This window comes from Paroedura picta, chromosome 5 (genome assembly GCF_049243985.1).
Source record: "Paroedura picta isolate Pp20150507F chromosome 5, Ppicta_v3.0, whole genome shotgun sequence".
Classification (NCBI taxonomy): domain Eukaryota; kingdom Metazoa; phylum Chordata; class Lepidosauria; order Squamata; family Gekkonidae; genus Paroedura; species Paroedura picta.
In genome coordinates this window covers 126,010,294-126,025,373 of record NC_135373.1, presented here as the reverse complement: position 1 = coordinate 126,025,373, position 15,080 = coordinate 126,010,294, and the positions used below count along the sequence as shown (strand labels likewise).

The window sequence follows — 15,080 nt, the reverse complement described above, 5'->3', positions numbered from 1 at the left end:
AAGAACCAACTCTTCTTCTTCTTCAGTAATATCCGGGCTCTCTCAGCCTCCCCTCCGTCACAGGGTGTCTGTTGTGGGGAGAGGAAAGGGAAGGCAAATGTAAGCTGCTATGAGACTCCTTTGGGTAGAGAAAAGCAGCAGATAAGGACCAACTGTTCTTTAGTAATATCAGGGCTCTCTCAGCCTCACCCACCCCACAGGGTGTCTGTTGTGGGGAGAGGAAAGGGGAGGGGATTGTAAGCCGCTTTGAGCCTCCTTTGGGTAGAGAAGAGCGGCATATAAGAACCAACTCTTCTTCTTCTCCCCAAACTGGACCTATAGAATACCCCCTTCAGAACCTCCATTGTCTCCAGGGGAGATGATTTCTGTAATCAGGAGATCAGATTTAAATCTGGGGACTCTCCAGGCCACACCTGGAGGTTGGTAACCTTAGTAGCAGCCCCGTTGGAGTGGGTGCTCTGTGTTAGAGCAAACCCGATGGGTGAGTATTTTTCCCTTGGGCTGCTCCATGCTGAAATCAAACCTTTGGCTTACGAGTACTTTTAGTTTCAGTATGCGTTGTGCCGAGCACATTGCGGTGTGGTTTTGCACTGCGCATGGATGGACAGCGTTGACTTCTCGGCAAACAGCGTTAAGTAAACAAATGCGTTCAGCGCTTCCCAGAACTGCAGTCCCGTCAATTGATCCAAAGTTCATTCACATCCCAAGGATACCTCGGTGCCTGGCTCAGAACGCCTTTCTTTTGCTTTTCTCATACATTTTAATCCTAAATAGATGAAAATTACAAACATTAACGCTGTGCAACACCGACAGATTTCGTAATGGGCTAATTTAATTATAGGCATGATTTCAAATACGTATTCTTCAGTTTCTTCCATCATTCTTACACTTTGTCTTGGTGCTCCTCCTCATGCAGCCAGCAGGGTGACCTTGGGCTCATCACAGTCCAGGTATAGCTGTTCTTGTAGAGCAGTTCTGTCAGAGCTCTCTCAGCTCCCAGGATGGGGCTGCAGAAAACAAAACTGAACTGAATTAAGAAGCTAAACAAGGCTATAGGCCCAGTACTTCTGTTAGTCCAGGGGTAGTCAAACTGCGGCCCTCCAGATGTCCACGGACTACAATTCCCACGAGCCCCTGCCAGCGAATGCTGGCAGGGGCTTGTGGGAATTGTAGTCCGTGGACATCTGGAGGGCCGCAGTTTGACTACCCCTGTGTTAGTCAAGTAAAAACAGCCTGAAGTCATGGTTAAGAGCGGTGGCTTCTAATCTGACAAGCCGATTTCGATTCCCTGCTCCTCCTCCGCATGCAGCCAGCTGGGTGACCCTGGGCCAATCGCAGTCCTGATATAGCTGTTCTCGTAGAGCAGTTCTGTCAGAGCTCTCTCAGCTCTACCTACCTCGCAGGGGAGAGGAAGGGAAGGCGATTGTAAGCTGCTTTGAGACTCCTTCGTGTGCTGAAAAACCCGTCTTTGATAAGCAAACCAAGAGATTGCATCGCATTCAGACCTTCCTTTTTGGCCTATTGCCTCAGGAAGTTTTTGTTCCCCAAGTCAATGAACGTAGTCCAGCAGAATACAGAAGGTTCCTGAGCATTTTCGGGTTTTGGGAGCGATATTCTTTGGAGGGGCTCTGGCTGACGGGTCACACAGCAGTTGGCATTCTGGCCTAATGCGAACTCAAGTTTGCAGGCCTCAAGATTCTAGCCGGACGGAAGGAGGCCTAACTGACGCCATTCTAGAAGGTTCTCCTGCCTCGTGATGTCCGAGCAGACCTTTCTGGCTGGGCCTGGCTGCCCTGCGAGGTGTGCCTACGAGAGGGGGGGGGTCATGCTAGGAAGTCTCTCGTTCAGTCGCCTAAACTAGATTTGGAAAATTCTTGGAGAAGAGGTCTACCAGTGTGTTGTGTACAGCCCTGTGGGCTGGTGAGAGCCGCCTCGGTATCGTGGTTAAGAACAGCGGCTTCTGATCTGGAGAGCCGGGTTCAATTCCCCACTCCCAACCACATGCTGCTGGCTGGGGGAACTTGGGCCAGGCACAGTTCTCTCAGAGCTCTCTCAGCCTCCCCTCCCTCACAGGGTGTCTGTGGTGGGGAGAGGAATGGGAAGGTGATTGTAAGCTGCTTTGAGGCTCCTTCGGGTAGAGAAAAGCGGCATATAAAATCCAACTCTTCTTCTTCAGTAATCTCAGGGCTCTCTCAGCCTCACCCACCTCACAGGGCGTCTGTTGTGAGGAGAGGAAAGGGAAGGCGACTGTAAGCCGCTTTGAGCCTCCCTTCGGGTAGAGAAAAGCGGCATATAAGATCCAACTCTTCTTCTTCTTCAGTAATCTCAGGGCTCTCCAAGCCTCCCCTCCCTCACAGGGTGTCTGTTGTGGGGAGAGGAAAGGGAAGGTGATTGTAAGCCGCTTGGAGCCTCCTTTGGGTAGAGAAAAGCAGCATATAAGAACCAACTCTTCTTCTTCAGTAATATCAGGGCTCAGATAGGAAAGAGAAGGTGATTGTAAGCCGCTTTGAGCCTCCCTTCGGGTAGAGAAAAGCAGCATATAAGATCCAACTCTTCTTCTTCTTCAGTAATCTCAGGGCTCTCTGAGCCTCCCCTCCCTCACAGGGTGTCTATTGTGGGGAGAGGAAAGGGAAGGTGATTGTCAGCTGCTTTGAGGCTGCTTTGATGTTAAATCACAGCCTCATTATGGTAATTCCTTATGGGGTTTTCAAGGCAAGACAGGTTTGGAGGTTTGCCCTCACCTGCCTCTGTGCGGTGACCTCGGACGTTCTTGGTGGCCTCCCATCCAAATTCTAACCAGGACCAACCCAGCTCAACTTCTCAGATCTGACAAGAGAGGACTAGGTTGGACCATCCAGGACGGAAGTGGTGGGAAATGCCAGGAATTCTGGTTTTCTCCCTAACGGGAACCCAAAGCATCTTATGTTAGTCTCCTCCAGTTTATCCCCGCCCACAACAGCCCTGTGAGGTAGGTTTGGCTGAGTGTGTATAACACAATGACTCAGCAAGCTTCCATGACTTTTAATTACAATCAAAACCAGTAGAACTGGCCCCATTAAGTAACTCCCCGGCGCAGTCCAGTAATTACGAATTAAATAAGAGGAGAAATTAGGTGTGAGAAATAAAAATTCCCAGAGAATTGACAACTGGGAGCAGATCAGTTGGGCCTTGATCATGAAAACCTCACTAAATTTAGAAAAGGCAGGCCTGGAACTGTGTCCATGTTTAAATTATGTTAAACCCCAAAAGATTAAAAGTGACAAGACTGTAAAATCCAAAGGGACGGCAGTGTTGAGTCTTGACAAGACAGAAATACTTCTGCAGTATCCTTCATAGAATCATAGAATCATGGAAGGAACCTAAACTAAACGGGCAAGGCTCCAGGTAAATATCTGGTGGTAGAAGGTATTCCAAGGCCAAGGTTCCACCACCAGTAAGGCCCTGTCCGGTTGGGATCTGCTATTAATGGGATAATGACTTGGTTTTCTCTGACAGTTGTTCGGATCATTGAGAAGATCTTTGTAAAGTGGGATATAAATGTTCTAATAAACGATAAATGTCTCCCGTTCTTGTTCTTTCAGAACTTGCATGAATTTGCTGGGGGAGGAGTCGATGAACGCCCTTGCCCGTCCGCCCTCATGTAACGGTCGCCCGTCAAGACCGCGAGCCTAAAAGAATGTCGCCGTTAAACCGCAAGAAGAACTTGTAAGCCGCTTTAAGCGATGACGCCCTCCCCCCCAAAAAAAGAAGTCATTTCTGCTTTTATTTAGTTGCTCCGTTTTTAAGCTTTATTTTCTTCTCTCTTCCCCCTATTTTCTTTTCTTTAGAGCTGAATGTAAGACAACAGGTGAGGATATCCTGTGCTGAGTTGGTATGTTTTTTTTTTAATTTGGCTTTTCGAAAAAATATGTCTTGTTTCTCGCTGTAATAACAGGTTTATGTAAAGGTTGTGGAAAAGGTGAGTGGGAGTTTTCGCTCCCTGACCAAGGTCCCCGGTATGGAAGGCTCCGGGAGTGGCAGAAGAAAGTGGGAAAGGGGTAGGGGCCTCTAAATTTTTAGGCCCTGTGGGCACGTTTGGAATTAAGGATGGTGGACATAACCACAAAATGGCTTCCCTAGGAGATCACGCCAGGCACAAAATGGCTGCCCAAAGAGGCAGAGCCAACCTCAAATTTTCAGGAAGCGGGGCTATGCATAAATCTAATGGAACTCTTCAACAGGGCAAGCGAAAGCTCATTTTCTGAAAACTCTTAATGGGCAACTTGTTGGGGACCCCTGGACTAGGGTCTGAGGAACAGGTGAATCATGGGGAAGCAGGAACCCCCCAAAGAACTAGTACCCAGCTGTCACCTCCTGTTGGCCATTTCAGGTTGTCAGGTTCCCTTGATACTGAACATGAAGGTTACAGAATCGCAGAATCATAGAGTTGGAAGGGGTCACACAGGCCATCTAGTCCAACCCCCTGCTCAACGCAGGATTAGCCCAAAGCATCCTAAAGCATCCAAGAAAAGTGTGTATCCAACCTTTGCTTGAAGACGGCCAGTGAGGGGGAGCTCACCACCTCCTTAGGCAGCCTATTCCACTGCTGAACTTAATCTGGCTGTGAAAATCTAGTCCAACCCCCTGCTGTACACAGGATCAGCCCAAAGTAGTCCTGTGAGAGCTGTTCTTTCAGAGCTCTCTCAGCCCCCCCACCTCACAGGGTATTGTGAGGAGAAGAAAGGCAGATGATTGTAAGCTACTTTGAGACTCCTTTGGGCAGTGAGGGGTGGTATATAAGTGGAACAAAATAAACTTTTTTGTTGTTGTTGTTTTCAAATCTCCAATTGGGTCTACCTACATTATAAAAAGCTAAATTCACCCAGTGCGAGCCTAAATAAAACGTGCCTCCTGAAGACCAGAAGTTAAAACCGCCCAGAGCCGCAAAGAATGGGCGGTATAAAAATCCAAGTAAATAAAATAAATAATAATAAATAAGTGAGGGGTTCAGATTCACCGCCTTGGGGAGGCTGTTCCATAATGGTGGGGCTGCCACTGAAAAGGCCCTTTCCTGTGAGCTTCTTTGATCGAGGAAGGCCTCTTCCTGTTACCTTCATTTAAAAAATCCCACGATGCCAAAACACAAGCCGTTAGAACAAGCCATTGGGCTTATAAGTGGCATAAAAACCATCCACTGCACAGAAGCAGACCGGTAAAAAATTGATACGGTAAAACCCCTCCTCGTTGTCAAAGAGGGAGCCAGAGGCCTTGCAAGAGGAGGAACTGCAAGGTGATAGCTCCTTCCTTTCCAGCTGGGCTCTGAGGGGCTCATGACTTGCCGCCCTTCCGCCTTTCTTGTGTATTTATGCGTGTCTGTGTAATTTTGTCTCCGGTGGTGTGCAAAACGTTTAGCGTTGTATCGTCCCTGGAAAGGACAGCTCTTCATTCAGAACCAGCGGGTGTGTGACCTAGCCCTCTGCTCGCCGTTTAGTGGTACCATCCCAGCCCAGCTGTGAGTATGAGAGTTTGTTTCTGTTTCCTCTAGCGTCCATGGGGAATAACTCTGAACAACAGCCCTGCAGGGTAGGCCGGTATTCATCTCCCTGAGGCAATACAACGGGGAAGCTGAGAGAAAACTGGCTTGCCTGTTGAGATTGTCGCTGAATTAAGTTTTAGACATGTTTTTGAAGTCTCTACATGACAAGTCGGGCGTTTAGATCTTGTCTCACACAGATTTTGGGCAAGCCCGCCTGTCTCAGAACAGCAGTCCATTGAGTCTGACACCTTGATAAACACACACTTTATGAATGCCTGTAACATGGGGCAAGGGCCAACTCCTATTCCTGCCCTGTTCCAGTAACTGGAGTTCAAGGGTACACTGCCTCTGAACATGGAGTTTCCATTTAGGCCTGCTGACTAACAGCCATTCGTCCGTGAATTTATCTGCATCCTGTTTAAAGGCCGTTGGACTAGCAGCCATTCCTGTGTCCTGCAGCAGTGAAGAAATGTTTTATTTTGTCACGGATCTAGTGCCCCCTCAGCTTTGGGGATAGCCACAAAATTGGCATTTGGGAGAGTGAGCACATGACTGAGACCTTGTACTGAATTGGTAGAATCCTAGAATCCTAGAGTTGGAAGGGACCTCCAGGGTCATCTAGTCTGACCCCCTGCACTATGCAGGACATGTGGAGGAGGAGCAGGGAATCAAACCCAGCTTGTCAGAATAGAAGGGACCTCCTGGGTCATCTAGTCCAACCCCCTGCACTATGCAGGACATGTGGAGGAGGAGCGGGGAATCAAACCCAGCTCTCCAGATCAGAAATCCGCACTCCTGTCCACTACCCCAAGCTGGCTCTCCCTTTATGGTTTCTAGGCAGCCTATTGTAGCCGGGAGCTGGTAACGTACAGGCCTGGGCCCTTCCCAAAATGCCGCTGGAAAAGCTCTGGATCCCAGACAGGAACCGTTTCTGTCCTTCTTTCCCTAGGCCTGCCAAGCTGGAAGCCCAGTATGTCGTGGCCTTGCGGGACTTGAGAAGGAAGCTGCCTGAGGTGGCCTTTGGGAAAAACAATTATGCAAATGACGAAGGTACAATTTGCAAACAAGATATGCTCTGAAAAGATCAATCACCTTCATTTTTTAAAAAGAGTTTCTGTAGAGCAGCGGTGGCCAAACTGGCTCTCCAGATGTTCACAGACTACAATTCCCATGATGCTGGCAAGGTCTCATGGGAATTGTAGTCCACGGACATCTGGAGAGCCACAGTTTGGTCATCTCTGCAGAGCGTATGTTTCAGAGGATCACACCTCCTTTGCCACGGTATGAGTCACTGAGTGCTGGTGTAGCACTGTGGCTAAGAGCCTGAACCAGTCTCGGGTTCAAATCCTGCCTCTTTGCAGTTGGAATCCCAGCCTTGAGCAGCCCACCTTCTTGCTCCCAAGTTTTCGCTGACGCAGGCTGCGTGTAAATCCAGTGTTGCTTTTATCTTCCCCTTTTGCAGTGCGTTCCCAAGGCATTCTGTTCAGTTTATATGAAGTGGAAACATTAAACCAAAACGAGCAGAAAGTGGATCAGTTACTGGAGAGCTTGAAGGAAAAAGATCTGGTAGGTGCCTCCATGCTATGGGGAGGGGGTGGGAGGGGGGGAGACGTGTGTTGGGGTTTGGGTGGGGATCGCATGTTGCTTTGAATATTCTTACTTCTTTCAAAATCAGCATCGGTGTTTAAGTTTTTGAAAACTTGTCTAGTGCAGAATTTAAATTTCTTTGAATCCGGTAAAGATCAGTGGCTATTGGAGACAAATCACGAAATATGGCTTATTAAAAATATATTTAAATCATCTCTAAAGTCTGAGGCACCAAATATCGAACCAGTTAGCAATAAAGTCAATCAAATGAAAAGCCTTAATAAAAGCAGTTTAGAAAGCAACAGGTTCCCACTCAGCAGATAGAAACAGGGTTTACATCTTCCTCGAAATGCTTGAAGATGAGCAGAGCTCTGTATCTTACTGGGGAGGTCATGCCAGATTCTTGGAGCAGTTGCGATAAAGACTGTGCTTCTTATCAGTTTCTGATAAGAACATTGGAAAAAACCTGCTGAATCAGACCAGGGGTTTATCTAGTCCAGCATCCTGCCTCACACAGAGGCCAACCAGTTCCTCCGGAGGGCCAATAAGAGGGCAGAGAGTCTGAATCCTTCCTGAGAACATCCAAAGAACCCTGCTGGATCAGATCATGGTCCATCTAGCCCAGCATCCTTCCTCACCCAGTGGCCAACCATTTCCTCTGGAGGGCCCACAACAGGGGAGAGAGGCAGAGGCATTTATAAAAACCTCAGAAGAGCCCTGCTGTGTCAGACCAGGGGTCCCTCCAGTCCAGCCTCCCGTCTCACCCAGGGGCCAACCAATTCCTCTGGAGGGCCCACAACAGTCCATATAGGCTGAGGCCTTCTCCTTATGTTGGCTCCTGACTCTGAGATTCAGAGGCTTAATGCCTCTGAATGTATAGATTCCCTTCAGTCACCAACGCTGTTGATAGGCTCTGCGTGGATTGGGTGCAGAGAATATCTCACATTAGAGAATTTTTGCAACTTGGTCTAAGCTATTGCAAAAAATTAACACAGAGTAAACAGACATGATGGAGTCACTGGCTGGCTGGAGTCACTGAAGCAGTCGTTGCAAACTTAAATGGACTCCGGGGAATGGTAGAGGACAGGAAGGCCTGGAGGATCATTGTCCATGGGGTTGCGATGGGTCGGACACGACTTCGCACCTAACAACAACAACAACAAAACAGACAAGACAGCTGAAAAGAAGGGAAGGGGACGGTTAACTGAGAATCAATATTCCTTATCTGGAATTCTGTGGTTCTAATGGGCCCCCCTGTGGGGGAGACTTGAGGTAGTCTTAGGGAAACCACTCTTGGCCTGGGGTTGACAGGTCTCCCTCTGTGGCAGAAGGCTGTGGCACGCTTGTGCGCCACTATGCTTTGGACCTGCAAGGGACGCAAGAAGCTCAAGTGGGGAAAGCAGAACTGCATTCACTGGACAGCATGCCCCACCACCTGGTGAGTAGGCTGCTCAAATCCCCCTTCGTTACTGCGCAGAAGATCAGTGATGAAAACAAAGTTGCACTTACCTGCAACTATTTATTGTTCATTTAGTACCTTCTGTGCAGGCATACATGCCCTCCCCCCTGCCACACGGCATGCTTTGGCAGCACTACTGGTAACGACCCATGCCTCTAGAAAGGAAGGAGATAGAGAGATTCCTTGCAGTCTGTCTGACTATCCTGTTCTTTCATTCTATTTGTTCGGGAGGCAAGCAGGGAGAAAGGATGCTCAAGGGAGCAGGAAGTCTCCAATTGAGGGCATTTGAAAAATGGAAGTTCCTTGTTGTTATTGTTGTTGTTATGTGCGAAGTCGTGTCCGACCCATCGCGACCCCATGGACAATGATCCTCCAGGCCTTCCTGTCCTCTACCATTCCCCGGAGTCCATTTAAGTTTGCACCGACTGCTTCAGTGACTCCATCCAGCCACCTCATTCTCTGTCGTCCCCTTCTTCTTTTGCCCTCAATCACTCCCAGCATTAGGCTCTTCTCCAGGGAGTCCTTCCTTCTCATGAGGTGGCCAAAGTTCCATAGGAACTTCCAAATACTTTGGAAGTTCCTAATCTATATTAAATACACATCTTCTTCAGTGCCCCTTTGTAGGATATTCTTCATATGCTTTTGAATCATACACACTACAGATCTTGAATACCGCAGCAGATCTGAGCCAGCCTGGCTGAAGCGAATGTTAATAACTTGTGTGCAGGGGGAGGAGTTATATGGCTAGTGTGGTTGAATCAGTCATTGGGCTGCTGGTTGGGAAATGCCGGAGATTTCGGGGTGGACGCTGGGGAGGGTGAGGTTTGGGGTGGATCTCAGTTATGGTACAGTGCCGAAGCAGCCGTTTCCTCCAAGGGAACTGATCTCTCTCATTTGGACATCAGTTGTCGGCCTGGGAGGTCTCCAGGCCCCACCTGGAGATTAAGAAAAGAGACACCAGTCAGAAGTTAGAAGAGACTCATAGTAGTAACTCTTCACAAGATCCCACTGCTGGCCTCTTCACCTGCCGGGCTTCACTGGTGCTGTTTGTTGAGCCAACCAGCTTCCAAAAATGTGTCTCTGAATTGGAGAGGCTCCTTTCTGTGCTTTCTGATGGTTTCACTTTCAGTACCGTCGGCTGTGGAGCTGCAGGATCCAGGAGCCTCTTTTTACTTTCGTTTTTAGCCAGACTCCTGCTGAAGCTTGCAAATGCGTCTCACGCCAGCATTAAGTTCTCCTTGGTGTTTTGAAAAAGATCATGAGCCAAGTTGTTGGCAGATATTTAGAAACTCACTCCTCCCTCTAGTAGATGAATGGGGGGGGGGGTGAGGCTTCCAACATCTTTACTTGCTGTTGTTCGATGTTGTTGTGGATGCATGATTGTTTTAATGGGTTTTAATGGGTTTTTAGTGGACTTAACGTAAACCGCCACGAGCCTCTGGGAGTGGCAGCCAATACATCGAATGAATGAATGAATGAATGAATGAATGAATGAATGAATGAATGAATGAATGAAACCTGACATCAGCATGATGATCTCCTTGAAGTTGTGGAAAAGATCCTGAGCCAAGTTGTTGGCAAATGTTAAAAAATCCTCTGTTGGTAGTGGAGTGGGGAGGGGGGAGGGTTGGGGTGGGACCTCCATTAGGGTACGGTGCATAGAGCTGACCCCCCAAAGCAGCCTTTTCCTCCAGGGGAACTGATCTCTCCCATTCGGAAATCAGCTGTGAGTCTGAGAGGTCTCCAGGCTCCTCCTGGAGGTTAAGCAAGGGAAGGCCCAACAGTAGATGTTATGAGGAGATGTTATGAAAATGACTCTTTGCAAGATCCCACTGCCGGCCTCTTCACCTGCCGGGCTGCACTGGTGCTGTTCGTTGAGCCGACCAGTTCCCAAAAGTGTGTCTCTGAATCGGAGAGGCTCCTTTCTGTGCTGAAGACGGTTTCACTTTCAGAACTGAGAGCTGCAGAGCTGGAGGATCCAGGTGCCTCTTTTTTACTTTCGTTTTGAGCCTGCTGAAGCTTCCAAACGAGTCTCACGCCGGCATTAAGCTATTTTTGGTGTTGCGAAAAAAAAATCAGGAGGCAAGTTGTGGGCAGATATTTAGAAACCTTAGTTCAGGGGTAGTCAAACTGCGGCCCTCCAGATGTCCATGGACTACAATTCCCAGAAGCCCCTGCCAGCATTCGCTGGCAGGGGCTCCTGGGAATTGTAGCCCATGGACATCTGGAGGGCCGCAGTTTGAGTACCCCTGCCTTAGTTGGTGGTAGAGAGGGGAGGGGGGAGTTTGGGGGTGGGACCTCAGTTAGGGGGCAGTGCTGAAGAGCCCACCTCCCGCGCACGGTTTCCACCTGGGGAGCTCATCTATGTCACCTGGAGATCAGTTGTAATTCTGGGAAGTCTCCAGGCCCCTCCTGGAATTTGGCAACCCTGTAAAACAGTACATGACTCCTGTAATAGCAGCAGAATTTAAGCCGGCAGAATTCCACTCAAGTGGCTTGGTTAACGTGCTTCACTTGCAGAGGGTCGCAGGTTCAAACTCCAGGCAGTAAGGGAGCCAGCTTGGTGTCGGGGTTAAGAGCGGCAGCCTCTAATCTGGCGAGTCAGATTCCCTGCTCCTCTACATGCAGCCATCTGGGCGGCCTTGAGCTAGTCACAGTCCTGATCGTGTTGTTCTCACAGAGCAGTTATGTCTGAGCTCTCTCAGTCCCACTTACTTCACAGGGTGTTTGTTGTGGGGAGAGGAAAGGGAAGGTGATTGGAAGCCACTTTGAGACTCCTTCGGGTAGAGAAAAGCGGCATCTAAGAACCAACTCTTCTTCTTCTCCAGTAATCTCAGGGCTCTCTCAGCCTCCCCTCCCTCACAGGGCTGTTGTGGGGAGAGGAAAGGGAAGGCGATTGGAAGCCGCTTTGAGACTCCTTCAGCCAGTGAAAAGCAGGGCATAAAAACACAGTCCTTCTTCCTCTTCTGCAGTCGGTGATGGAAAAGAGTTCAGCCTGAGACCCTGGAGAGCTGCTACCAGTTTGAGTAGACGGACCATGAGGCGACTTTGTGTGCTCACGTGGGGTGTTTTAAACTCTGCCTCATCGTGGTCAGAGGATTTTACCTCACATTAGAGAGCTTTTGCAACTTGGTCTGAGCTGCTTGTGAAAAACTTAACACAGAATAAATAGATGAAACAGCTGGAAAGAAGGCAAGAGGAGGGTTAACTGAGAATAAATCAGAATAAAGAATAAATCCAGTTTGAAAAGGGGGCTGAACCACACCAGAGAGAAGAGAATGCTGGCATGAGACTCATTTGCAAGGCTGGCTCAAAACGAAAGTAAAAAGAAGCACCTGGATCCTGCAGCTCCGCAGCTCTCAGTACTGAAAGTGAAACCGTCTTCGGCACAAAAACCGGCCTTTCCGTTGCAGAGACACGTTTGGAAACCTGTCAGAATCACAGAATCAAGTTGGAAGGGACCTCCTGGGTCATCTAGTCCAACCCCCTGCACTATGTAGGACAGCTTAATGAACAGCAGTGTTGGAGCTTAGCAGGCGAAGAGCCCAGCAGTGGGATCTTGTGCAAGGTTTCTGTGAGTCTCGGCATCCTCAAATCAGTATTGCACATGCCCTGGGGACTGTGGCATAATCAGCCGTAAAGCGTGGCTCTCTCTCTCCTCCTAACCTACCTCACAGGGCTGTTGTGTGAGGGTGAAATAGAGGTCATGTGGAGACAGAGAAATCACCTCTGTGCGTTTTAATGTGGCTATCATGGCTATCATGGCCATCCCGGACTGAGCCCTCCCACACAGGCCTTAGCCTTTTATTTATACCGCTCCTGCAGAGCAGTGCAAAGATTGTAAGTCTTTGAGAGCCTTGAGTCTTTGAAAGCGGCAATATGTAAGTCAAAATACAAAGAAAGAAAGAAAGAAAGAAAGAAAAGAGCCACCCTGTCCCTTTTCAACCTCCTCTTCTCCAGGCTGCACATTCATTACCAGCCTTTCCTCCTGGGCTGGGTCCCCAGGCCCCGAATCGTCCTCATCCCCCCCCCCTCTGCACCCTCTCCATTTTGTCCCCCTCCTTGTTGCCTAAGGATTGCACTGACGGATCAGTCCCGCATCCCAACTAAAATGGAGAGAAAAGGGCGGGAGGTGACCTTCACCTGCCCTTCTGTGTCTTCTGCAGGCTCTCGTCAGATATTTGAACGAGCGCGGTCTTTTCATCTTGCTGACCTCGTCTGCGCTGGCGAAGGAAAAAGGTAAGGCCGGAGCTGGCTTCAGGTTAGCTGCATCCCACAGAGGTCTCCGATGTCTCCTTCCTTCTTCCTTCCTCCCTCCCTCCCTCCCTCCCTCCCTCCCTGAGGCACAGTGGAACATGAAACAGCTGTGTAGAAACAAATACCACAAATGGCAATGAGCCTAGGAACAGGGATATTGTCAAACGTGAAGAGAACTCACAACAGGCTTCTTAATTAAAGAAAGCTTTATTGGAAAGTACTACACGCCAAAGGACTGAGAAGTCAAATCTGACTAGAGTACAGATTTGCCTCTGCTTATCAATACAATTCTCCCGCTCAAAACTTGACAGTTCCCAAGGGAGGGGAGCCAGAGAAAAGACACATGTGTAAGAAAAACAGAAATACATTCTCATAGCCTTGAGGAGGTGACAACAAACCCAGGCTCAGCCGAGAGGCCACAACATGTGATAAGGTTACAAAAACAGATTATTCACTTTTATGGCTAGCAAGAATACAGGACCTGGAGCAACCAGGCGCCAAGCAATATAAAACAATATAACTGACATGGAGGAACTCAAGCTAATTTATGACAGAGATTCTACAATCCTGACAGATATAACTATTTAACAGAGTGATAATCAAACAGGTCCACTGTGGAAGTTCAGGCAGGGCCCTGGTCTCTCCCGGGAGCTCGTTCCACCAGGTGGGGGCCAGGACTGAGAAGGCTCTGGCCCTGGTTGAGACCAAGCAGGCTTCCTTGGGGTCAGGGATCATCAGCCAGTTGGAGGTGGCAGAGCATAGGTCTCTTTGGGGGGAGTAGGCAGAAAGGCGCTCCCTCAGGGACACAGGAGCTTGACCTTGTGTGGCTTTGAAGGTGATTACCAGAATCTTTAGCCTGACCCTGGCAGTTTAAGGAGGATGGGTCAGATGTGGGACCTCCATGGTGTTACTGTGAGGATCTTGGCCGCTGCATTTTGGGTCAGCTGTAGTTTCCGGATCAAGACTAAGGGCAGGCCTGCATAGAATGAGTTGCAGCAGTCTAGTCTAGAGGTGACAATTGCATGGATCTCTGTGGCCAGGTGTTCCTGGGCCTTACTCGTATTCTACTGGATTATGTTTTTTACTGGGATATCAGAAGTAGTCTTAATTCCACCTTTGTTACAGTGGTTCTCCAGCTACACTGACGATCTGTTAGTTAACATCTTACTTGCAGATAACGATAATTCTGTTCCTTATCTAGTGGCGAAGTTCTGTTATGTTGCCAGTAGAGTGCAGAAATTCTTGGCTGATGTTAAGTGATTTTGGCTCTTAATAGTGTTACTGTGGTTTTACTTGTGTTCTGATAGAGATTTTTTTTTTGGGGGGGGTATCACTTGGGCATGAAATTGGGGTCACTGTGGGTGGGCAGGTAGTTGTGAGTTCCTGCATTGTTCTTGCATTGTGCAGGGAGTTGGACTAGATGACCCTGCAGGACCCTCCCAACTCGTATGATTCTATGAAATGAATGCACTCCGCTTGTCACAGGGATGTTGTAGGGTTAAAATGACTGATGGGTGGAGTGATAGGTGTCTTCGGAGGAAGGACCAACCTTAACTCTGTGCCTCTTTCCCTCTCCTGCCCGCAGATTCTGTCCCTGAGGAATTTCCACGTCTTCAGGCCCTGTTTGTGATCTCATCCCCAAGGCCAACGCGACTAACAGGTGATCCTGAAATGCTTGGCACGTAACTGCCTGGGGGCAGCAGGGGGAGGGCTTCTGGAGTTCTGACCCCACTGGTGAACACCCTCATGGCCCCTGGGTTTGGGCCACTGTGTGACCCAGAGGGTTGGACTGGACGAGTCATCGACCTGATCCAGCAATGGCTTCTCTCATGTTCTTACGAAGTCTCTTGTAGACTGAGACGTCCATGGAATTCTAACAAACTCTTAACTAGATCCAAATCAATGTATCCTATTGGGATTGTTTTATAAAGGCATAAACATTATTTATTTATTGGGGGAAAAAACCATATATGTCATTTCCCCAGACTTCTGCGTGAGGCAGAAACTTTGGTGGGCCAGAGGCTTCTTTAGATGTGTATCTCAGACCCCCCCTCCCCTTGTTGCCTATTAGATCTGGCTCCTTGCTCCCAGTGGAAGGAAACTTGACCCTCCCGTTGAACAGGGGAGGGAGGGGATTGGAGATGTTGAGTAAGAGGTCGCTATCTATCCATCTACTTATTTATTGTTGGATGGATGGATGGATGGATAGAAAGAAGGATGGATGGATGGATGGATGGATGGATGGATGGATGGATGGATGGA

At 48.8% G+C, this 15,080-nt stretch overlaps 1 protein-coding gene across 2 annotated transcripts in view; it reads left to right on the top strand.

The window, feature by feature from the left end:
• Nucleotides 1–15,080, top strand: part of TASOR2 (transcription activation suppressor family member 2) — a 48,258-nt gene that overhangs the window by 10,935 nt on the left and 22,243 nt on the right. Inside the window, exons 1-8 of one of the 2 annotated variants that reach the window (XM_077340373.1) lie at nt 1,741–1,800; nt 3,582–3,705; nt 3,828–3,847; nt 5,392–5,491; nt 6,465–6,565; nt 6,978–7,081; nt 12,728–12,800; nt 14,404–14,478. In XM_077340373.1, the coding sequence (XP_077196488.1) occupies nt 3,677–3,705; nt 3,828–3,847; nt 5,392–5,491; nt 6,465–6,565; nt 6,978–7,081; nt 12,728–12,800; nt 14,404–14,478 (502 nt within the window). In that variant the 5' untranslated portion in view covers nt 1,741–1,800; nt 3,582–3,676. Of the gene's footprint in view, nt 1–1,740; nt 1,801–3,581; nt 3,706–3,827; nt 3,848–5,391; nt 5,492–6,464; nt 6,566–6,977; nt 7,082–12,727; nt 12,801–14,403; nt 14,479–15,080 lie in introns of those variants that run through there. The other variant, XM_077340372.1, reaches the window with a different exon arrangement.